Genomic DNA, 24,299 nt, shown 5'->3' on the forward strand with positions numbered 1-24,299 from the left:
CTGAGGACGCTTTTTTTTACTGGTACCCCCCCCTCCCGCCCGGGCCCTAATCGTAAACGGACGACAGAAGCCGCGGGATGGCAGCTTTTGTTAGTGATCTGTAATTCGATTTCTGCGCCCTCTTTCGCCCAGCAAGCTCACGGCTCTCCTCCCACATTTTATTCTCACAACCACCCTGCGAGGTAGTCCTACAAGCCGAGAGGCAGCAATTAGCCCAAGAGCAGCCTCTGACTTCCAATGCTGAGCGGGGGCGTTGAAGCCGTGTCTCCTGCGGTCTCCACTGGCTCCTGATGGCTGCAACGCCTGTTTTACTTCATTTCGCTTTGTCTCTCATCGCCTTTCCTCCAAGGGGCTCAAAGCGCTGTACGTAGTCTCCATGCTCCACGGGGGCTGCTTTGTCTTCAGAAAACCCCTGCGAGGAAGATCGGGGTCTGAGAAACGGGGACATGCCCGAGACCTCCCAAGTCTTGGTCTAACACGGTCACCAGGACACCGCACCGGCTCAGTGCATTTCAGCCCAAGCGTTTCAACATAACAACAACAATTTTATTATTTATACCCCGCCCATCTGGCTGGGTTTCCCCAGCTACTCTTGGCGGCTTACAGCATATATATAAACATAGTCAAACACCAAGCAATAAAATGGGTTGCCTTCAGATGTCTTAAAATAATACAAGCGGAGAATAAAACCCGCGAGGCAACGGAGCACAGGCAGGCAGAGTCTGGCAGGAGAATGGACAGAAAAGACCGTGAAGCTCCTAGTGGGAGCGTCCAAATTTGAATCCGGCTTCCGGCGTCCGTGTATACGTCTACCGAAAATAGACCCAAAATATCGCAGACAAATCGTCACATCCGGGACATTAATATAGATGCCTAAGCTATTGCCTGTGTCTCGGGGGTGGATGGGGGGGGGGACAACCACCAGCAGCGGCGTTTCTATTGCAGAATAAAATGGTGAGATTACTTCCAGAGCAAAACAACTCCAGGCTAAAACGGGTAAAGTGGAACAGTTCAAGCCGCGCGGGGGTTGCTTCTGGCACGGCGAGGTCAGCCTAATCGCTCAGTTCCGCGCTACTTACGTGGAAGGACCCAAGAGCGCGGGAGGCCGCTGGGGCAATGGCGGTGCTTGAGTGCGGGCTGTGGAGGAAGTGAAGCAGCGGCAGGATCCGCCGCCATCCGCGCTGCTCCTGCGGTAAACGCTGCCAGTTCCCTTTCAGAATTAAGCTGCAACTTCTCTAATCCCCGGCGGGAGGAGGACATGGCGTATTTGTAGGCTGCCACGCGCGCGGTGTTACCGAGGCCCTTGAGTGGACCGTTGCTGGGCGACGCCGGTGCGAGCGGGAAAGAGCTCTGGACAAGCAGGCGGTGAGGGCGCCGCGCTTTTTACACTTCTCTGGACAATCTTGCCTTATTTTCACTTTGCCCACTGAGGGGAGGGGGTCGCCTAGCAGCAGCTGTAAGACGCGCGCTGCTTTTTCGCAAACCACGAGGGAGTTTTTCGTGCAGGGTTTAAGCCCGACCCTTCATTGTTTTAACCCACATAACTTACAATACAAAGGCAGGTTTATTGTGGAGGTGGAAGCCCCATTGAGGGCGGTAGTACTTACGTTTGAGTCAACGTGGAGAGAACGGTGCTGCTCTTTATTTGTAAGAGACTTATTTCTCCGCCCATCTCTACTGCATGTGTACTCGAAAGTGAATGTGGTCAGGATTCATGCAACCGTGCAGTCCTGTGCATGTCTACTCAGAAACAAGGCCTGTTAAAATTGTTCTCCCTGATCATGCCATACATCTTTTAAGTTGTCTAATACTTTTTAAAATAATTGTTTGGTGAGCTGGACTTTAGTCCATAAAATATTATCTCATAATAATGTTTGCGTCTTTAACATGCCACAAAATATTTAGTTGTATTAGCTGCAGGAGATTTAATGGCTGCTACTCTTGTCATGTGGTCATGCTGGCCACATGACCCGGAAACTGTACGGGGAAGCAAGATGAGCACTGCAATTCCAGAGTTGTTTGCGACTGGACCTAATGGTCAGGGGTTCCTTTACCTTTACCTTTACTCTGGGAATGTCTGCTCCTTTGTAATATGTGAATCTATTAAGTAACATTGTAAGAAGTTTGTATCCCCTCCAGTGAAACTGCAAGTTGATGTTGATTCATCATTAAAATTAGAAAACAGATTTTTTCAGGGTGCCCATTACTTTAAGTTTTAACACTTGATTCCTTCATAGGAGCATTTTGCTTTGTGTAAAGTTAGGAAGGAGAAACCACCTCGTTGAGGTTTTTCAGTCTGTGAAGTGTTCATATGAACCATCTCTCAAATGGGTTTAACATTCAAGTTTTCTCCACCAACTGGCATTTATGTTAATGTGTGGTCAGAATTGAACAAGTTTTAAAAAAAACATGCATAGTGTATTAACTGCTTGGTGTTCCTTTTCTCAGCAGGTGAACTGAGGTGAAGTGATATCAATCGGCACCATGTTCCTTTATAACCTAACTCTGCAGCGAGCCACTGGGATCAGTTATGCCATCCATGGCAACTTTTCAGGTACTCAGTTCTGACTGAAAGCTTAGATGAAAGGTGAAAGCATAGTTTGATATTAGACATAGCATGTATTTCTGCAATTTTGTTCAGAATGGCAGAGATTCTTGTAGAATATGGGATCTCAACTTTGTCATATTTTTCTGGGCCAAATAAACTAAGTTTTCTGAACCTCTTCAGACATCAGGCAGTAGTTAGGCTTGCAACGTTTTCACTTTTTTCCTTGGCTTAGTGAGTGGCTTATCAAAAGGCAAGGAAGGGTAGGGTTAAGTGGCCACACATCATGTATATGGATAGCAGAGCAATATGCTTTTGAAAAGTAAGCAGCTTGTCTGTTGACCTCCAATTCTGATTCAAGATTTGGTATTCTGATTTCTGGTCTGAATCAGTTTCAGAACGACTACTTATGTGTTCTCTGTAAAAAGTGGTCACAAGTCAGGTAGGGAAAACAAACCTACAAGGCACTTTTGAACTTGTAAGGAGCAATGGGAGGTTTGATAGAGAAGTGCTGATGCTTTGGCCATCTTCCTCTTTGGCTGATGATCAGGTTTTTCTTTTCTTTTTAGGTACCAAACAACAAGAAATTGTTGTTTCTCGAGGCAAAATCTTGGAGTTGCTTCGTCCTGATCCGAACACAGGAAAAGTTCATACTTTGCTGACAGTGGAAGTCTTTGGAATCATTCGCTCTCTCATGGCCTTCAGATTAACTGGTGGAACCAAAGACTACATTGTGGTGGGCAGTGATTCAGGTCGCATTGTTATCTTGGAATATCAGCCCTCAAAAAATGTGTTTGAGAAGATTCACCAGGAAACTTTTGGCAAGAGTGGCTGTCGCAGAATTGTTCCTGGACAGTATTTGGCTGTGGATCCTAAAGGGCGAGCTGTCATGATCAGTAAGTTGGGATGGTTGTTTTCAGTGGTAGCTGTATAATACTGTTGAATAACTGAATGGGAGAAATGATTTGGATAAGAAACACTGGTTGGTTTTTCTATCCTTGGTTTAGGTTTTGAAACCGCTCCAATCAAAAGTGCTTTTAGTGGCAATCCCAGTGCAACTAGATCTGTGTTGCAAATGGGAACTGAGAAGTTGTGAGTTTCCTTAGGCCATCTAAGTGAGTTTGTGGTTGAGTTGATATTTAGACCAGGGATTCCCAGTTACACTCTTAGCCACTTCAGCTAGATTTACTCTCAGCCAATCAGGGTGATTCCATGTTACAAAGAATTTGTTGGAATGTAGTATAATTTAAAATACTTCCCTGCTACCCATTTGGTACTTGATGTGGTTATGTGTATGACTGCAGAAAACTGAACTTAGAAACACAGCTTAGTTTGCTTAATGGGGTGTAAGTGGAACCTTCTGTGGGTTTCAGTTTGAAGAAAAGCACTTGAGCCCTATGTATCTGTTGCAACCAGTTTTCTCTTCCCTGAAGTGATGATTAGGAATTCATGTCTCTTCTCTGACATAAGACATGGAGACATTTGGATCCAATTCTGATCAGGTTCTCATCATAAATGCCCATTTTCATTTGCATGCATCATGCCAATTTTTTTTTAAAGCTGGAATGTAATTTTGGGGTTTGATACAAACCTTAGCGGCTAAAGTGGATCTGTAAAAACATTGAATGTTGAACATGGTTTTCTAATTGTTTACCATCCTGTGATTAGTAAAATGTTGTCTTCAGGTGAGCCTTCACTGCCATGGTTATAAGAGGGTATGCAGCTGCCTTAATGCCACCATTTCTTTATATGGGGCTGCACTATGACAATGGCAGTTTCGGCTCTTGTAGTCCGGAAGAGGATGAGTGTGTGAAACCCAAGTCCTGCTGTGGTTCAACTAATGTTAAACTGGTTTAGTGTTACATCTGAATGCAACTACTGGTTCTTCCAACAGGAAAGTAGCAGAGGAAAACTGCTCTGTTTTGAGATGACTGCAAGGCCTGCTTATGCAAGAGTAGGGCTTGGGCACCTTAAGCATTAAAGTGCAGACATCTTCTGCTTCTGTATTCCTAATGTTCTCTCTGTCTATCTCTTTGTAGGTGCCATTGAGAAGCAGAAGCTAGTGTACATTCTGAACAGAGATGCCGCAGCCCGACTCACAATTTCTTCCCCATTAGAAGCGCATAAAGCCAACACCTTGGTTTACCATGTAGTTGGAGTAGATGTCGGGTTTGAAAATCCCATGTTTGCCTGTCTGGAAATGGATTATGAGGTATTGAGGAATTCGTCTCTCTAGTGACTCTTCCCTGCTCAACTGTTTGTGTGTCTCTTTTTAAAAAATGCAACTAACACCTTGTTGACTCATTTGTCAACAAAGTCAACCGTCCATCTTCAAATTCTCCAATATGCTTAGTATGCCCTTCTTATAAGTGAGCTGTCTTTCATCGTATTCTCCATAATACAGCAACATAGATATTTCTCTGGATGGCGTGGAGGAGGCCTCCAGTGCCGCCATGGGTTAGGTCCCCACTATCAGAGTTAGGCAGGTCACATGACCGAGTACATAAACAGATCAGAAGGGCAAGGAGGGAAACAGGCCTTGGTGGGCAAGCAAGTGATTGCGGAGAGCAGGTGGTCTCCAAAGGTGCCCAAGTCCTTGACTTTGGGCTTAGAGAGAACACAGCCTAAGATCAGAGGGCACCTCACCTGAATTTGTACTAGTAGTTTGTTCTTAGTGGCATATTAATAACAACAACAGTATTACTATTTGTTGTGTATATAGTGTCATGTATGCACCGGTATGATATATTTGATGCTGTACTGTTTTTAATATTCAGTTGGAAGCCGCCCAGAGTGGCTGGGGAAACCCAGCCAGATGGGTGGGGTATAAATAATTTATTATTATTATTATTATTATTATTTTATTTTCCTGTACCCTTAAGAGGTTTCCATTCTAAAACAGACACAGGGAAACAGTAGAGGAATTGGGGAGGCAGGTGGAGAATGTGTGTTCGTTATTTAAGTTATGTCAACTCTGGATACATGTGGGATAGGAACTGTAAGAGAGGAGCTGCATGGATGTCTCTTGAAGTGCTTTGGGGTGTTTTTATTGGTTAGTTTGATTATAAGTTCATATTAGAGGTCTCTGTACTGCCCTTCACCAAAATGGTTAAACGGTGGTTTACAAAGAACAAAACATAATTTTAATTTTTATAAGTAATTCTTATATATTATGTTGCATTGATTTTGTGGCAATAGGGTCAGTTGCTGCACCAGATAAACAGGCAGGTGGCAGACTGAATAATCGGTTTCTGAACTATTGGATATTTTAAAAAATTTATTCATGGCAGTTTTGTCTTTCGGGACCTTCTCTTACAGTGCAGGCAAACCTATTCAGTCTGCTTTATTATTCTTAATTTTTTCACTTTATTATGAACAATTATATAGTATTCTTCAGTTGAAATTTCCAGGACAGCTTATGTTAAAATTGTATCCAAATGTATGTTCTCTTACGAGGCAGAGTATGACACTAATTTATTGTTGGTACACGTATTGTTTTCCACAGGAAGCTGACAATGACCCCACAGGAGAAGCGGCAGCCAACACCCAGCAAACCTTGACATTTTATGAGTTAGATCTGGGTTTGAACCATGTTGTCAGGAAATACAGTGAACCCTTGGAAGAACATGGCAACTTCCTTATTACAGGTACTGCTACCATTTCCAGTCCTTTTAGGGAAAAGGCATTATCCTAAGATGTCAGAAAGAACTGCTTGAGACAAATGCACATTTTCTGTAGGCTCAAGCTATACTTGATGAATGAAAATTACATATCCTTGATAGTTGCTTTTGTGCCATGCTTTACAAAAGTGCAACAAGTATTTCCACTCCATGCTCTACATTGGAACACTGAAGTAGGTTAAAAAGTGGAGACCTCTGTTACTTAGTAGGCAGAAACCATCAGATTAATGAAAGCTCACCATATGTAACCCTCTCATCCTGTGCTTTTCTTTGCTACCCTGATGATTGTCTGCACCTTAGCCGAAACCATGACATTGTCTTATTGCAGCAGACATTCAAACACGAATACATTACTACCAAGTAGTCTGGCAGCCAGGCCAATACTGGACAGGGCAGGATTGGCAGAGGGGCAGCCAGAGTAGTAGAGCTGGCCTGCCAACCAGTTGGGTCATGCTGTTGAAAGAAACATCGGATATTTGCAAGTCCCTCCTTGCTTTCAATTCCTCTGCTTGAACACAGACCCCTCTTCAGCCTGAAAATGGTGGCAAACTTGTGCAGTTTGTTCTCAAGTATACCTTGGGTAAACCAGTTCCACAAGAACCAGACGAAACTATAGATGCAGCTGCTCTTCTTCAGCTTCTTACAACATGTTTCTTTTATTCGTCAGTTCCTGGAGGTTCTGATGGTCCCAGTGGAGTGCTGATTTGTTCTGAAAACTACATCACCTACAAAAACTTTGGTGACCAACCAGATATCCGATGTCCCATTCCCAGGAGAAGGGTAAGGATCTTGTAGCTTTTTTCACCCTAAAGGAATATCCCAGTAGCATTCTTTGGGCAGCTGAAAAAATGGTTCATCTTTCAGGTTTGGCCAGAAAACGCAGCATTTGTATGAAGATGAATGCATTATTAACAAAGCTGTGTAGGCTTCATTGATGTTCTTAGTGAACTTGGGCTTCCATGGAGTGGATTTTCCCATGCCACACCTTGCTTTTTAACTGCTTTTCCATATCAGCTAGTAAGAGCTGGCAGCAAAAGGTTGACTTATGATTTTGCAAAATTCACAAAATTCTCTCAGTGCTCACTGTCTTGCTAAGACTTTTAGGGATCATTAGAAATTTGAATCTATGTAACAACATATCTGAAGAGTCCACAAGGGACTGTGCTGCCTGAGCTAGGCAGGCAGACCACCATTGCCACCTCCAGCAGCTGTACTGGTAGACTCTGCAATAATTGTGGAAGAGGTTGCTCTAGAAAGTGCATACTCCATCACCACTTTGTCATAACTGTGGAAAATACTCTTAAACAGTATTAGCTTTCCTCACAGCAAAATGGCAACAATGCATGCACTTTGCAGGGTGATCTTGCCTACTGTGCCTTATTCTGAGCAAGGCATGAGAAAGGCACCAAGGAGAGCACCTGGGCCATCCTTGCTTTATGGGAGGAAGGACCCAGTTGGGTGGCTAGCAGTAGTGGCAGCTGGTGATGGAGGCCGGTCAGTTGAGGGTAGGGGTGCATAGTCTTCAGCCGGTGGTGTAGAGTGGCTCATTATAGGACCAGCCACAAAAATATTAATTTACTGGTATCTGAAACTGTTATGATAGAAATGAGTAAGTATGGAAGTACAATAGCACCTACTTTACCCTCGGGTAACATGAATTTCAGGTTGCGAAAGCGGCAAACCCAGAAGTGTTTTGCCGTGTGTGCATGCGCAGAAGCGGTCTACTGCTTCTCAGGTTTTGAAAACCTCGGGATCCGGCCAAACCTCTGGAACGGATCCCGTTCGCAACCAGAGGTGCCACTGTACTGCTAATTGTTAACTGAAAGTGAAAATGCTGTTGTGGCTTGATGTGATGAGTTGATGTCTCTTCTCTGATGCTTATTCTGGAGATGGCATTTCTTTCTGATCAAGCATTGTTGGTGATTACGTACTAAGTGCCGGTACAGTGGTACCTTGGGTTGCGGACCTGACCTGTTCCGGGGTGCCGTTTGCACCCAGAAAAGTCAGCAACCTGAGTGGCGCTTTTGCGAAAGTGCGATAGAGTGCTTCTGCGCATGCGCAAAGTGTGCAGAACGCTTTTATGCATGTGCGCGGGGTGAAACCATTTGTTCGTATCATGAAAAACCGCAACCCGCAGCGGACACAACATCAGGTATGACTGTGTATACGGTACTTGGTGTTGTGCAGGACACAGAAGATACTGTCTAGAGGTTTTTAAATTGCAAATCTATATTAGACAGTCAAAGACATCCCTGAGAGAGGGCTGTCCCTCCCGTCTGGGTGAGCTGGGGTACAGACTCCTTTGTTGCTTTAGTCTTCAGGCAGCAACTACAAATGGTCCTCTTTCAGAGGGTGATTGAGACCCTTGAGCTGCAGTTCTAAGGTTTATGTTTTTGTTCCGCTGCAAGCCACCGCTTTCAATGTTCTTTTTGTTGGTAGTTTAATTTTATGTTTTAATGTTTACTTGTAAGGTATTGAAGTGCTTTGGCAAGAGTCGGGGGATATAATTAATTTAATAAATAGATCATGTTGGAAATTGATATTTGATGGTGAGGGTGGGGGGGAGGGAGAGCTGGGGACCAGGGATGGTGAGGCTTATACAGTGGTACCTCGGGTTACAGATGCTTCAGGTTACAGACGCTTCAGGTTACAGACTCTGCTAACCCAGAAATAGTACTGTGATGAGAACAGAATTTGCGTGGCAGCGGCGGGAGGCCCCATTAGCTAAAGTGTTACCTCGGGTTAAGAACAGTTTCAGGTTAAGAACTGACCTCCAGAACGAATTAAGTTCTTAATCCGAGGTGCCACTGTAGTTCCTGCAAGGCCCAGCGAAAGAAGCGAGGGAAGTGGCTTGATAGCGGGGTGGGGAGCAGCATCCCAGAAGGCCCAGGAAGGAAGACTAGCAGGAGAAGAACTTTCCCAGAATGGAAGAAAGCAGTGAGGGAGCCTGACAAAGCTGCTATAAAGAGGGGTGATATCTGCAGTAGGGAAGCCATTAACAAAGGTGATTTCTAGCTGTGATTCCATTAGAGCAGCTTCTGCCTTTGAGTCTGACTTGCTGTTACTTCTGGCAGAATGACTTGGATGACCCTGAAAGAGGCATGATTTTTGTCTGCTCTGCTACACACAAGACCAAGTCTATGTTCTTCTTCTTGGCTCAGACTGAGCAGGGTGACATCTTCAAAATCACCTTGGAGACTGATGAAGACATGGTACGTCTCCTGCTGTGTTCATGAATGTTTGGTTGGTTTGTGTGTGTGTGTGTGTGTGTGTGTGAGAGAGAGAGAGAGAGAGAGAGAGAGAGAGAGAGAGAGAGAAATGTTTGCGAGGGGGAGGGAAGGAGAATGGGTGCTGTGTGAACTATCATATCCACATCAAGCAGTAACTCATTTGTGGTGGTTTCAGGTAACAGAAATTCGACTCAAGTACTTTGATACAGTTCCTGTCGCTGCTGCCATGTGTGTGCTGAAAACTGGGTTCCTCTTTGTGGCTTCTGAGTTTGGAAACCAGTAAGTAAAATCTCCAACTTCTTTCTGAAGGGTTGCTGATTTTTTAAGCGTGGTAATGCTGTTGATGTTCTGCAAAGCACACATGCAGTGGCTACCTTTCCTTCTCCAAATCTGGAAATTGTTCAAGTTGTGGCAGAACCTCAGACCCTTGCAACCAACCACAGGTATGACCTGCCTGGTTGGCTTCATCTTGCCAGTTTCATCAAGGAGTGTGTAAATGTCCTGTTTTAAGAATCTTACAGCAAACATGGCTGTTGTGGGTTGTTATGTTGGGATAAATTTTTAGATTTGTTTAGCCAGTGAGGCCTAAACATGTCTATACACATATAGCTCATGGTGTGACATTTCATTCATAGGAAGAGAGAAAGGATCTGGGGCAGAGAGCATATCGTATTGTTTGCCCTTTCTACAGATAGACCAGCGGTAGTCAACCTTTTTATACGTACTGCCCACTAATGCATCTTTCTTGATGGTAACATTTCCTCACCGCCCACCAGTGCTTGATGGAAGGAGGATTCAGCTTGTGTCGTAGAACCCCCTACCACCCACCTAGAATCCTGAAATGCCCACTAGTGGGCGGTAGTGACCAGGTTGACAACCCCTGAGATAGACAAATGAGGATGTGAAGATGTGTCTTAAACTTCGCCCCTCAGCTGCTCTTCTTTATCCTTGCTCGAAGTGTTTTCTTCAGCAAGCAGCCCTACATCTTGGACATAATTGAAATAGCAAAGCCTGCGGTGGGGAGGAAACGGTCTTGTTTCATCAGAAGTGGCCCTTCTAGAGCCTCCCTCTTCTCTTTGCAGCTACCTCTATCAGATTGCTCATCTGGGGGATGATGATGAGGAGCCAGAGTTCTCCTCTGCCATGCCCTTGGAGGAAGGAGACACATTCTTTTTCCAGCCTCGGCCTCTCAAGAACTTGGTGCTGGTGGATGAACTGGACAGCCTGTCTCCCATCTTGTGTTGTCAGGTATGCTGTGTGCTTTGTCCCATAGCTTGTGACAAGCTGCTGGGGTCTGTGTTGACCTGTTAACTGGAAAGCTCAGAAATCAAGACGACAAGAAATTAAAATAAAACGGGAAATATTTATTATGTATTTGCAAAAGTATTGTAAACAGGTTAATGCATTGGCAGGATTTTTAAAACACTTGTAATTTTAGAAATAGTACAGGAAATCTGAGGTAAAAAATAATAATTTGGAGTAGAAATGATACGCAGCTGAAAAGAAAACTTAAGGGAACCGGGGCGGGGGGTAGTCACGGGGTTCGGAGAACCCTATTTTATGGATTTGATATTGTTTTCGTATATATTTTTCTTTGCTTGTTGTTGTTATTGTATTTGTTATTGTGTGTGTTGTTGTTCCGTATTTTCCTGCGTATAAGACTACTTTTTAACCCAGCAAAATCTTCTCAAAAGTTGGGGGTCGTCTTATACGGCGGGTCGTATTTCTTATATGGCGAGTATATCCCAAACTTTATATTTTAACTGGAAAAGTTGGGGGCCGTCTTATATGCCCAGACGTCTTATACACCGGTAAATACGGTATATTTAAAAAAACCTAAATACAATTTTGAAGGGAAATCTGAAAAGTTGAAATCTGAAAAACATGGAGTAAAAGGTTGGAAGATGAGCTCTTCCATAAAAGATCGCTCCAACTGTGAGACTAATTCAGGGGAATATCTTCCCCACTTGATGTCATTTGCCGTTAGTTATTAATGCAGATTACCAGTTTATCAAGTGGCAAATGTGGGAACCTTTGCTGCAGTCACATATGCAAATGGGAATAAAATGTTGTAGCTCTATTTATGATGCTTTGAAAGTGGTAACTGATCTTATCCCTGCATCTTGGCTGCTTTCTGTGCAGATAGCTGATCTGGCTAATGAAGACACCCCCCAGTTATATGTGGCCTGTGGGAGGGGGCCTCGATCCTCGCTGAGGGTCCTTAGACATGGACTTGAGGTAAGAAGGGCAGGACTTGAAGAGCAAAGCCATTCTGGATCTTCCTCTTAGGTGAAACCTTTTTTGTTAGATGAGATTGGATTCACTGGTGTATTCTGAAGCTGAACCTTGTGATGGGTGGTGTAGGGATGCTCTGGACATGCAAAAGTTTCTGGGTTCAGCCCCTGGCGTCTCTGGTTAAAGGATTTGGATGGCAGGGCTGGGATAGGCCTCTTTTTGAAACCATGGAAAGCTGCTGCAGTCTGAATGTAGACAAGATGGAGGATGGAGAGCCAGTGTGGCGGAGTGGTTCAGGTGAGGGCTGGGAACACTCGGCTGTGAATCTCATGGGATCACATGGGGCTAGGCACTGCATTATGCCTAAACAAAAATCAAGACGTGAGGAGTGTGTGGGGCCATGCTCATCAGCCCTGTCTCCTGTCAACTAACATGCTGACCCTACATTGAGTGGGAAGGTTCCAAGGGTGTTTGTAAGCCTCCTTGCAATTGTCAGCCCTGGTAAAGCAATGTTATGGAGGGCCCTGAGATCTGTGGGTATAGAGCGGTATATAAATGTTAACAACAACAGCAGCAGCAATGTGGAAGGGTGTTTCATGTATGGGGAAAGCTGATCCATGTGCTTTGATTGAAAATTGTAATGCTTGAATAGGGCTAGAACAGGCATAGGCAAACTCGGCCCTCCAGATGTTTTGAGACACCAATTCCCACCATCCCTGACCACTGGTCCTGTTAGCTAGGGATGATGGGAGTTGTAGTCCCAAAACATCTGGAGGGCAAAGTTTGCCTATGCCTGGGCTAGAATGTCAGCCTAACTGATCTCAGAGTTTGTTTGGATTTTAGAGCCAGGTGGGTGAATCACCTTTGCTGCACTGCGTGAGAATGTCATAAGAAGTCATAAATAGCATGTGCATTGGGTGAAGAAGGTATTGGGTTCAATCACTGGAATCTTCTGTTTAAAAAGGATTTTGGAGAAATATACTGAGCTAGATTTTCCAGTGGTTGGGTTCAGTGTAAAGCAGTCTTATAGTGGTTGAAGAACAGAATTATTATTTTGTTTTCTCCTGTGTAATACAGTAGTAATAATTAGGTCCATTTTATTTGGTGGAGCAAAGCTCTGGTTTAAGCCTTTTAGCATTAATAAAAGTTGTTTCTCTCTAGGTATCTGAAATGGCTGTCTCAGAGTTGCCTGGTAACCCCAATGCTGTATGGACAGTGAGGAGGCATGTTGAAGGTAGGTGGTCTTCTGTGATGCAAATGCCGTGGTAAATGGCAGTTGAATGTCATTGTTGATCTACAAGTAATCTTCCTTGGTTCAAATGGCTGTGCCTGGAGAGCATATCTACCGCCTCAGGATTATGACTTACATTCTTAAACTGGAGTAAGCACAAATACCAACTAGGAGAGAAAATCTGCCTGTTTGTAGGTTTTTAGGAGCCCTTTCCTGCTGAGAGCAGGAGCACTGACAGTGCTGTTGCCCCTCTTGCTTTGGATGTGGTGCATTCTGTTCAGTGCTCTCTTGGCAGTGTTGCCTTTGAAGCTCACTGTCATGGCCTTTCTTGGTGTCTCTTACTAGATGATAATTGCAACTCATGGTGTTCCCTCAGCCTTTTACTGGAATTGTCTTTGCCATACAGCCTTTGGTATCTTATGTGCTACTATGCCTTCTGTGTGTTCCTGGAATCTCTACTGGGGCAATCAACCTGGGCGGCTGTCCTGGGACATTCTGTCTTGGGGTGTATTATCATTGCAATAGAACCTGATCTGTCTGTGGAAGAAGAAGAGGCCTTAATCCAGGGGTCAGCAAGGTTTATCATGCCTGGGCTGGATCGGTCCCACTGAGATCCCTCCATGGGCTGGATTGCGTGCCCGCGATTTCCAGTGTCTGCGCTGATGCGATTTCCGGTGTTGTGGAAGCTAGTCCCTGCACCGCGCTGTGTTGGTTTAGTGCAGCACGCAAGCGGGCACCTCATGGGCCAGTCAAGACCTCCGCGGGCCGACACCTGTGCTGTTCTCAGCTGTCTAGCCAGCACAGTACTCTGGAAAGCCAGGACCTGTTTTTATCAGCCTTTGTGTATTTTCAGCAGTTCAAGATTTGCTCTGAAAATGCTTTCCTGACCTGCAAGGGTTGCTTGTCATTCACATGGCTGGTGGTCAGAAAGAAAAACCCTGTGATACTTTACCCAGACAGCAGTTGGTTTTTCATGGAGTGGAACTTAGAGTCTTAGAGTTAGAAGGGACCCAAGGGCCATCTAGTCTAACCCCCTGCAATGCAGGAATCTCAGCTAAAGCATCCATGACAGATGGCCTTCCAACTTGTTCCATGTGTGAAAATAAATTCATTATATGTGGACTTCAGTGCCTCATAAATGTTTGGGTGACCCCAAATACCTTGGGCAGAATACCTTGGGCAGGAGGAGAGCTTTACTGGTTCAGTTTTACATCATGCACAAAGTTGTTTGATGAACTTCATATTTATTAATGGCTCCCTCTAACCAGGTGTTTGCCAGTTTTCACCATGTAATGTGTTAATGCAATGGCTTGGTGTCCAAGAAATGCTAAACCATGGTTGGGTTGTACCCTGCCCAGTGGGCTTAACTATGGTTTGTTTACTGCCAACAAACCACAATTTGAAGCTGTGGGTTCTTGTTGGCTTTGGAACCTTGTTTTGTTTTTAATTACGGCTTGCCATTATGTATGAATCCATCACATTTCTTCAATCACTATTTCTTTGGCCACCTCACCACCTCCTCACTGAGCTACAAAGACATGCGGCAAGATCAGCTTGAAAAGAAACCAAACTTGGGAAAAGAAAGCCATGGTTTTATTATCTGTGGTACAACTTGTGCCATATACATGGCCAAACAAATACAGTGGTACCTCTACTTACGAATAACTCTACTTACGAATAACTCTACTTACGAATAACTCTACTTACAAATGGAGCTCCGCCTGCCATCTTGGATGCGGTTTAGATAGGATTTTTTCTACTTACGAATTTTTAGATAGGGTTGCTTCGACTTACGAATTTTTCTCCCAATGCATTCCTATGGGATTCGACTTGCAATTTTTTTCAACTTACGAATGTGCGTTCGGAACGCATTAAATTTGTAAGTAGAGTTACCACTGTAATGGCTTCACTTTGTGTGCAAACCAGGCCAGTAGTACAAAACTGACTTGGTCATAATGTGGTAATCCTGCCAGTGTCTGGCTTGTGCTTCTGAAGTTCTGCATTCTCTCATGTTACATGTGTGCCATATGAACCCTTTCCAAGCAAATACTAACCTTGGCTGGTATGTGGTCCCTGCTACTACCAATACCAAGCCTTCTTTTTTCTTCCACAGGTGGCTGGTGGTGGAGGTGCTGATCCCCTCCCACAGGTGTGTACCTACAGCCAGGGGCTGTAACTGGAGGGGGGGGAAAGAGGCACAACCTTGAGGCTCTTTTAAAATTACTTTTCTTGCAAACACCTCTCTCAACAAAATGTATGTAAGAAGTTAGTATTCCAAGTACCATCTGAGTCCTCAGCCCTCCCCTGAGCTCCTGGGATAAGAACTGGCTTTTACTGTCCAATTGCTTTCCACATCCTTGGAGCCTTTCTCAAGATAAAGTTAAGCTTCACATGCCTGTAACTATAGGGAACTGCCAACTGTTCTTGCCCACTGGTCCGGGCATTCCAGTATTTTAATTGGGGGGGGGGGAGGGACAAAGTCTAGATATTCATTATAACATATCCTTCTACACCCCAGAGTTGTGGGTTTAGTGACTATGGTTCCTTACCAGAGTTCCCACTCTAGGTACAAAATGAACTATACAGGCAGCTGTCTCTGATGTGCTGTTGACACATGATGGACCTTGTCTCTGCTCACTCATCCTGTTGGCCTCACCTTGCTCTGTCCTGAGAAGGGGAAAGGAGGTGCTGCTTGCCTGTCTTGATTCCTCTTCCCCTGCCTTTCACAGGAAGTTGGTGGTGGTGTTACTATTTCACTGCTGCTCACAAAATGACTTGCAAGACAAATTAATACAGCATAGCTTATGCAGCAGTTAAAACCTGTGTGCAAAGTTAAGAGGCATGAGATCACAGACATCTCTACAACTTTTAAACGGTGAGATTCAGGTGCTGCTGTGATCACCTCCTCCCTCCCTCAAAACTTTGCTGATGCTGTCTTTTATGGAGCAGCCAAACACTGAGCATAAGTTTCATTTAATTTTTCCAAGAGATATAGGGTTAGGAATGTCATGTATGCACTGTCATTAGAGCTAACAGGTTACTTCTGCAACCACAATAAAGGAATCTTAAGAAAAAATAATGTTTGTGAATGAATTCCCAGTGCTAATGATGCTGTTAGCAATCTAGTCCATAATGAACTTCTGACTATTCGGACACTATGATTTTCCAAATAATTGATTTGTTTCTTGTGTTTAAAAAAAGGTAAATTGAATTGTGTCGATAAAAAGAGTGGGGGAAACACATGAGGGATGAAGCTGCATGGGAACTCTGATAGTTGTCCAGGAGTGCCCGCTCCCCCAAAAGCTAGTTCTGGCAGTTGTCAGATGCCAACAGACTGAGGACAGGGGCCGGGGGAGGGGGGTTGTGCTTCATGAATAAGGAAGCTTTGCTGCCTGTTGTTGCTGAACCCTGTGCATCCATTACAGTCAAATCCAGCTTATGACATGGGTGAATCTGAACACCTGAGTGCCTTGATCTGGAACTGTAGTAGGAATCTGTGGAGGACTTGGGTGGCAGTTTTAGGCTTTATTGTGTCAGAGAGGAGCACATGTCATGGACTTCTGCACTGAGGTGGGAGTGAGTTCCACTCAGGTCAGCAAGTAAAAGTGTGAATGGCTTTGCTTTTGCCAACCTAGGGCCCTTTCATCTGTTTTGGACTATCAGCTTTCCCCAGCAACCCAAAACAGCTGGATGGGCACCAGTTTGGTGAAGGCTATACAGTAAGCCTGCAATTTATGGGGGTGGGGGTTATATTCTGGGGATAGCACCGAAAGCCAAAATCACATATAGCCAAAACACATTGGATGATATTGTGAAAGTGCCCCCCGGATGCCTGCCCCCCTTTTAATTTATTTGCCGAGCACATAAAGCTGAATTCGCACAAATTAAATATATGTAAGTAACAAGTTTTTAGGTGACCCAGGTGGCACTGTGGGTTAATCCACTGAGCCTAGGGCTTGCTGATCAGAAGGTCGGCGGTTCGAATCCCTGCAACGGGGTGAGCTCCCGTTGCTTGGTCCGAGCTCCTGCCCACCTAGCAGTTCGAAAGCACATCAAAGTGCAAGTAGATAAATAGGGACCGCTCCGGCGGGAAGGTAAACGGCGTTTCTGTGTGCTGCTCTGGTTCGCCAGAAGCAGCTTTGTCATGCTGGCCACATGACCCGGAAGCTGTCTGCGGACAAGCGCCGGCTCCCTCGGCCTATAGAGCGAGATGAGCGCCGCAACCCCAGAGTCGGACACGACTGGACCTGATGGTCAGGGGCCCCTTTACCTTTACCTTTAAGTAACAAGTTTACTGTTATCTAGTTTCTGACATTGAATCTGAACTAATTAGAGCCCTCCTGTGTGAGTTGCTCAGCTGCTTGTTCCCCTGCCTGCTGCCTCCATAGGATTGGCTTTGAGCTTGGTGGGCCAGTCCACTGTTGGTATTTAACTCTTTAGAATGGCTGTTTTCCATATCTGAGTTCTTTGCAGCTGGTGGTCTACAGATGAAAAGAAATATACAGCCTAAGATCCTGATTTGTGTGCTGCCCCTGTAAAAGGCCAAGCTGGAGAGTGCTCAACATGGAATGCAGCCACACAAGCATAGGTGACAGGAACACGGAAGCAGCCTTGTATCCATCCATTGGCTCAGTATTCAGTCTTCCCTAACTGGCCGTGTCCCTGCAGGGCTTTCCTTTGGGGGATATTTGCAGCACTACTGGGGATTGCACCAGCAGGGGAAATGTTTTCTGCTACAGTGGTAATTTCTAAATGGTTTCATTGGCATTGTGAGGAAACTGAACAGTGAAGTGTTTGTCAAAATGTTACATATTTATTTGTTGTTTATTAAACTTGTTAGTTACTTTATATTGCCCAAGGCAACCCAAAGCAACTTACAACCAATTACAATTCATATTAACGTATCTATGCATTTATCTAAATCCTATGTAATCTCTGGCTCTATATTTAAAACATGTGAATAAGCTATTTTGTTTCTGTGGATAGAAAATAACTAGAAAGTATTCATGTTCCCCTTTTCCAAGCTGAGTGGACACCATGTTAGTTAACATTGGAGTCTCTTCTCCAGCCCCACTTTTTTTTTACTTCAGTGGAATCTATGTTGCCCCCCCCCCTCCGGTATCCATCCTGGGCAGTATTGGTGTTTAATTCTTCCCTTTTGCCCCCACTCATTTCCATAAAACTGTGCAGCCAAATTCTTTCCCTTCTGCCCCTTGAACAAGAAATCCCCTTGGTCTTTTTGCTGGTAACTAAACTGGACTTGCCACTTAGCATCTACTGTACTGTACTGTGCTGTACTCTAGCAAGTACAACAATGCTTGACCTGGAGTTCTTGTAGGGCTCCATTGTGGGAAGATACAAAGAGAAGAGCATCTTGATGCAGAAGTGGGGATCTTGCCACCATGGGCTTCTAGTGGTTTCTAATCTTGCATTTTGATGGTTCAATGCAGTCTATACCTGTGAAGCCATAGAAGTTTCTCTAGCTCTGCAAAAGCCTGCTCTGACTCACATTGCTCAATCTGGCACTTAATAGTTCAGTGGCATTCTGGGTCCCCCCCCCTTTTCTGGAATGTGGAAAGAAGGTGTGTGGCTTCTTACTATTAACTTTGGTGGAAAGATCTAAAAGCTGTGAGAGATTGCTAACCATTTGTTCTCTGAGCTTCCACCTGCTCCATTAGTACATTTTTTTCATAAGTGTTTTGTTATGCCTCCTGCCAACTCCCATCTTTTTTTTTTAAAAAAAGAACTAAATTAGCTGCATCTCATATGTTTTAGATATGTTACATTGTCTGGGTTGGTGTATTTTTAATAACCTGTGGGATTTATTTTAATCTACATCACCATTTTTGTTTTACAGATACGCTGTGTTTGTGTGTGTGATTTAGAGAAAGCAAATGAGAATAAACTGTTCTGTTGGCTGCAGGCATAAACATCTTGTCTGATCATTTTCTTGTGGTTAGGAGGAGAGCAAGAAACTGTTTTCATTCCAGTTGTATTCTGACCCAGATGCAATTATATAAAGAGGGGGAGGCTCACAAAGAAGGTTCACACTTCTCGCACAGCTGTAGCTTCCTTGTGCCTTGAGTGTTCTTCTCCTTTACCATGGTCCAAGTGTGTGAATGCCATGCTGCCCCCTTGTCATGAACTTGTGTGTGATGGTGATGATGAAAATAACTGTAGTAGCCTTTGTGAAGAGTTTCTGTTGTCCATATTTGTTCTACAAACCTCTTTCTTGACCTTCTATTGGCATCCGTCTTCTTTCTTCTGTAATTAGATGAATTTGATGCCTATATCATTGTGTCCTTCGTCAATGCCACCCTGGTACTGTCTATCGGAGAAACTGTAGAGGAGGTCACAGACTCTGGATTCCTTGGTACTACGCCCACCTTGTCTTGCTCATTGTTGGGAGATGATGCTTTGGTGCAGGTAAGGGGCCTTTTACCTCTTAGTGTTCTGCTTGTCTTTTGCAGCCAGGCCCGTTGGCCTTCTCAAGAGATGCAAGGAGAGAGGGTTTGGTTGTGGTGCTCTCCTGGCATCTCTTGAGAAGGCCTCTGTGAACTGACTTGCAAGGCTAGCCTAATAATGGAAAGAACAGCAAAGGTACTTCCTGTCAGATGGACTGACTCAGCATCTTATTTCTGTATTTGTTCAGGTTTATCCTGATGGCATCCGGCACATCAGAGCAGACAAAAGAGTTAATGAGTGGAAAACACCAGGGAAGAAAACCATCGTCAAATGTGCTGTGAATCAGAGACAAGTGGTGATCGCACTGACAGGGGGAGAGCTGGTCTACTTTGAGATGGACCCGGTACGTGAGCTGAGCTGGAGGGAGATGTGGCTTTCATGAGGGTTTGCAGACTAGGCTTGCAATGGAAACAAATGAGAACTGCATCACAGCATTCTTGGGCTCCTTATGTCACTTTCCTTCATTTCAGGGGTTGTTGTGCAGGAGAATATTCAGGTGATTTGTGCCATTTGGGTGGGGTGAGTGTTTTGGGGTTGCTTTGGTGGACCATTGCAGAGACTTGCATATTTTTAAAGACCAGCTTATCTCTGATAAACTTGGTGGTCTTCAAAGTGCTCCAGGCTTCCTACCTCAAAAGGTCAAACAAGCAAGGTCACCTGTCATCTTACATCAGGCATCCCCAAACTTCGGCCCTCCATATGTTTTGGACTACAATTCCCATCATCCCTGACCACTGGTCTTGTTAGCTAGGGATCATGGGAGTTGTAGGCCAAAACATCTGGAGGGCCGCAGTTTGGGGATGCCTATCTTACATGGTTCAAAGAATTTACTGCACATCTCTTGATCTGAAATGGGTCTGGTTCTGCTAATCCAGGTGTGACTTCCTTCCTCCATTGTGCCTTTTTTCCACACCAGTCAGGGCAGCTGAATGAATACACAGAGAGGAAGGAGATGTCTGCTGACGTGGTGTGCATGAGCTTGGCCAACGTTCCCCCAGGAGAGCAGCGCTCCCGGTTCCTTGCTGTTGGGCTGGTGGACAACACTGTGCGCATCATTTCCCTCGACCCCTCTGTAAGTGCTTCCTGAGAGTCCCTTGCCTGTAGGTAAGCCTTTGCTGACCCGAATTAAAGTATTGTAACCAAAACTCCTTCCCCCCCCCCCAAAAAAAACGGAGTGAGAGGAAGTTCCAGGGGTGATTAGCAGGGCTTTTCTTTCTTTGGATGTGAGAATGCACTAGACTGTGATTTGTTTCCTAATATGAAAGGAGAGCATGTTGGAAGCAAGCAGACTCATAAAGTGGGCAATACAACTGCTGGTGCTTAGTCAGAAACCCAAAGGCATGGCTTACTCCTCCAGTCCCTCAATATGTCTTACTGTTTTAGCTGACTCCAGCTGAACTCTTAGCATGCTCTCTTTCCAACCCAAACTGCAGTTGCTTTCTCTCCCCTCTCTCCCCTCTTTTTTTGATACCCCTGCCTCTTAATTTGAAGGTTCAGGCATTCCAAAGGGCTCGATGCCAATAAGGAATATCAAGCCTCTGGTCATGCTTCAGTGGCCATATAATAGGTCAATTCACAATAATCAAGGTGTACCTTGTACACGAGCTTTCTCCAACCTGGTGACTTTCAGATGGTTTGAACTACAACTCACCCCAGCCCTAGCCAGTTTGGCTGAGGGTTATGGGAGTTGTATTACAAACTTTTGGAAGGTACTGGGTTGCCTGAAAGAAGGCCAGAGCTAAAAATGATTCTTTAAAGACTTCCTCAGGTGAAATTAATCTTCCCACAGATTGCTCCAAATGGAGAAACAATTTGAGCTGTTGGCATAATCAACATCTCTTCAGACTGCTGAGGGATGTGGTTGAATGCCCTCCTACATAGAAAATTGGCAGGTCAGGGGAAAGGTTCTGGCCTAGTCTTCTCCTTCAAATGTGCCAGGGATTTTTATACAAAGGAGAACCCAGCCATATACAGTTCCTCCACCTGATGTCTGAAGTGGTTCAGGGTAGCAACAAAGACCTTATGTGTTATGTTATGCTTTGCTCTTTTTCTCTGCTTTAGTAATGGTGTCTTCCTTCTCCCTCCCCTAGGACTGTCTTCAGCCGCTGAGTATGCAAGCTCTCCCTGCCCAGCCAGAATCACTGTGCATTGTGGAAATGGGTGGAGCTGAGAAGCAGGATGAACTGGGAGAGCGGGGCTCGATTGGCTTCTTGTACCTGAACATTGGGTTGCAGGTGAGCAGTTACTGCCCAGAACCTTTGCTAGATCCTTGATATATGGGATTGGACCAGGTGTTGCTGCATTTGACTGGACTGCGTCAGAAGCCATGCTCTTGAATTCATACAACCCTGTAGAGACCCGTTCCACACACCCTCCCAGAAGGCCTGCCAGAAGGGAAGACTGCGTCCCTCCTGCCAACTTCTTCACTCTTCCTGAGCTCCTGAGGAACATAACCCTCTCCCGCTTGATTAAGGCAGACTCTAATCCAGGCATCCCCAAACTGCGGCCCTCCAGATGTTTTGGCCTATAACTCCCATGATCCCTAGCTAACAGGATCAGTGATCGGGGGTGATGGGAGTTGTAGACCAAAATATCTGGAGGGCCGCAGTTTGGGGATGCCTGCTCTAGTCCCATTGTGAAGAGTACCTTCTGTTTGCCAGGGAGGAGGGTGGAAATAGAGCTCATCTTCCAGCAGGTCAGGGGTCTTTGTAGTAGGTGGGGGTGAAGTGGGAGTAGCTTACACTTTAAACTGTTTCACAAAAAAGCCTTTTCTTAGTTTGTTAAAGGAGGAAATAGCAGCTTTATAGCAGTGTTGTGCTTAATTTTGTACATGCCAGAGCGAACCTGGAAATAGTAAGACTGCCTGAGTCAGGAGCTGAAGATACATTGGTATTCTGAGTTCATCTGGTGCCTCTTTTTCTCTGCCTGCCCATGTCCCTCTCCCCCCCCCTTGCTTTGCTCATCTGCCCTTGTAACCCAGAACGGTGTGCTTCTCCGAACTGTCCTTGATCCAGTTACTGGTGACCTCTCTGACACAAGGACCAGGTATCTGGGCTCACGCCCTGTGAAGCTCTTCCGAGTTCGGATGCAAGGCCAAGAAGCGGTGAGTGAGCAGGGAATCAGAGGAGTGCACTCATGAAAAGCTGGAGGGGGAGGAGCAAAAACTTCAGGAGGACTGTGAATCTGGTGACTAAGATCTTTTAGAAATTTGGGGTGGGATGAGTTCACAACAAAATCCCCTGTTTACTGACTGGAACACAGGGAAAATGCATGCTATTGGATGGGGGTGTGAGTGAGGGAGAAAACAAGAGTGTTTATGAGGCCAGGGGAAGGGCCTGCTTCTGGGTCCTGCTCATTTTAGCTACTTGTGGGAAAGGGAGGAGGACATTAAAGAAGGAGGAAGTACTCAAGATCCTTTGTTTGCTTGGCTCTTGCTGCTGTAGTCATTGCACCTGATTTACAGAGTGCAAGGTGTTTTTGAAAGTTGGTGATAAAGTAGCCAGGCTTGCAGCCTTACGGATCATATTGTTGTAGAGCTGGAAGGGACCCTGTGGGTCCAACACCATGCATTGCAGGAATCTCAATTTGGCCCCCTCACAACTTCTCTTATGCTGCTGGCTTGGGGATTCCTAGAGCCTGTGCAGTGGTACATTGGGTTACAAATGCTTCAGGTTACAGACTCCACTAACCCAGAAATAGTACCTCGGGTTAAGAACTTTGCTTCAGGATGAGAACAGAAATTGTGCTTTGGCAGCGCTGCGGCAGCAGGAGGTCCTATTAGTTAAAGTGGTACCTCAGGTTAAGAACAGTTTCAGGTTAAGAACACACCTCCAGAACTAATTAAGTTCTTAAACCGAGGTACCACTGTAATTAGTTCTGCCCTGCCCTGGCAACAGAGCCTTTGATTGTGGACTGCTAGGAGGAGAATGCAGCCAGCTTGGTTCCCAGAGGTGTGACCTGCTCTGTCCCATTTGTTCTTCTCTCCCTGAGTTTTCTCTCTCTTCTTTTCCTCCTGCTCCAGGTGCTGGCCATGTCAAGCCGTTCTTGGCTGAGTTACTCCTATCAGTCCCGCTTCCACTTAACACCCCTCTCATATGAAACGTTGGAGTTTGCCTCTGGCTTTGCTTCAGAGCAGTGTCCAGAGGGCATAGTAGCCATTTCAACAAACACACTGAGGTTTGTATCAAAATGCCTGCAGTGGGAAAGGAAACAAACAAGGGAACCTGTTTGCCTTCTCTCTTGACACACAGGACTGTCTGTCTTGCTTGTCTGTCCCAAGCTCCTTCCTGTGCGAAGCAGGGGCAGCTGGTGCCCAAAAGGGTTGCCCTGAATGCTTCCTTTCTACATGACCTTGCATGGATAAGGTGGCTCACCCACTCTGTTGAGTGGCTTGATCTGGTCTCCTTCCCAGTTGCTCAAGATGGGAAGGAGAGCCGTACATGGCAGCCACCCACCCACGGCAACGCACCCAAAGCATGACTAGTTGTTGGGAGGAGATTATTCATTGGTGGTAGCCAGTCTGTGGAGTGTTCACTTCAGAGACTGCTCTACTTTTTCACAAAGCATCAGGTGGTTCTGAAATAGGTGAAACTCTATTCTCACCTAGGCGGCGCGAAGCTTTTTTTCCTAGGCGCCAGTCTCACCTAGGCGCTGTGGTCTCCCCGGCTGCGCGGAAGGAGATGCTTTCCTGGCCCAGTGATTAGGGTGGGTGGAAGGTGGTGGATGGGGAGGGAAGGGGGAACTTTGGCGAGGCTGCAAATCCAATTGGCTTCTGCGCCGTGACAGGCAGCCGGGCGCCTTGTTTTGTCCTCCCGCGCGTAGCGCTGCCGGAGTGTGGATGGGAGCAAATGTGGGGAAAGTTCAGTAGGGGGCACTGGGGCTCCGCTGACAGCACGCAGCCAGGGTACTCGCTC

General features: G+C 45.4%; 1 protein-coding gene and 1 non-coding gene across 5 annotated transcripts in view; both read left to right on the top strand.

The window, feature by feature from the left end:
* Positions 1 to 1,069: 1,069 nt before the first annotated feature.
* Positions 1,070 to 24,299, top strand: part of SF3B3 (splicing factor 3b subunit 3) — a 36,791-nt gene continuing 13,561 nt past the window's right edge. The window contains exons 1-17 of one of the 4 annotated variants that reach the window (XM_035120225.3): positions 1,070 to 1,192; positions 2,449 to 2,554; positions 3,115 to 3,441; positions 4,585 to 4,757; positions 6,051 to 6,192; positions 6,893 to 7,005; positions 9,300 to 9,437; positions 9,631 to 9,734; positions 10,538 to 10,703; positions 11,598 to 11,693; positions 12,852 to 12,924; positions 19,196 to 19,347; positions 19,574 to 19,729; positions 20,303 to 20,458; positions 21,477 to 21,620; positions 22,367 to 22,489; positions 23,408 to 23,562. In XM_035120225.3, the coding sequence (XP_034976116.3) occupies positions 2,485 to 2,554; positions 3,115 to 3,441; positions 4,585 to 4,757; positions 6,051 to 6,192; positions 6,893 to 7,005; positions 9,300 to 9,437; positions 9,631 to 9,734; positions 10,538 to 10,703; positions 11,598 to 11,693; positions 12,852 to 12,924; positions 19,196 to 19,347; positions 19,574 to 19,729; positions 20,303 to 20,458; positions 21,477 to 21,620; positions 22,367 to 22,489; positions 23,408 to 23,562 (2,288 nt within the window). In that variant the 5' untranslated portion in view covers positions 1,070 to 1,192; positions 2,449 to 2,484. Of the gene's footprint in view, positions 1,366 to 2,448; positions 2,555 to 3,114; positions 3,442 to 4,584; positions 4,758 to 6,050; positions 6,193 to 6,892; positions 7,006 to 9,299; positions 9,438 to 9,630; positions 9,735 to 10,537; positions 10,704 to 11,597; positions 11,694 to 12,851; positions 12,925 to 19,195; positions 19,348 to 19,573; positions 19,730 to 20,302; positions 20,459 to 21,476; positions 21,621 to 22,366; positions 22,490 to 23,407; positions 23,563 to 24,299 lie in introns of all 4 variants that reach the window. The other 3 variants (XM_035120224.3, XM_035120223.3, XM_035120226.3) reach the window with 3 other exon arrangements.
* Positions 3,969 to 4,051, top strand: LOC118088033 (small nucleolar RNA SNORD111). Its single transcript, XR_004692898.1, has one exon. It is a non-coding gene; the product is annotated as a small nucleolar RNA SNORD111 (small nucleolar RNA).

This window comes from Zootoca vivipara, chromosome 6, assembly GCF_965207765.1.
Source record: "Zootoca vivipara chromosome 6, rZooViv2.hap1.1, whole genome shotgun sequence".
NCBI classification, from domain to species: domain Eukaryota; kingdom Metazoa; phylum Chordata; class Lepidosauria; order Squamata; family Lacertidae; genus Zootoca; species Zootoca vivipara.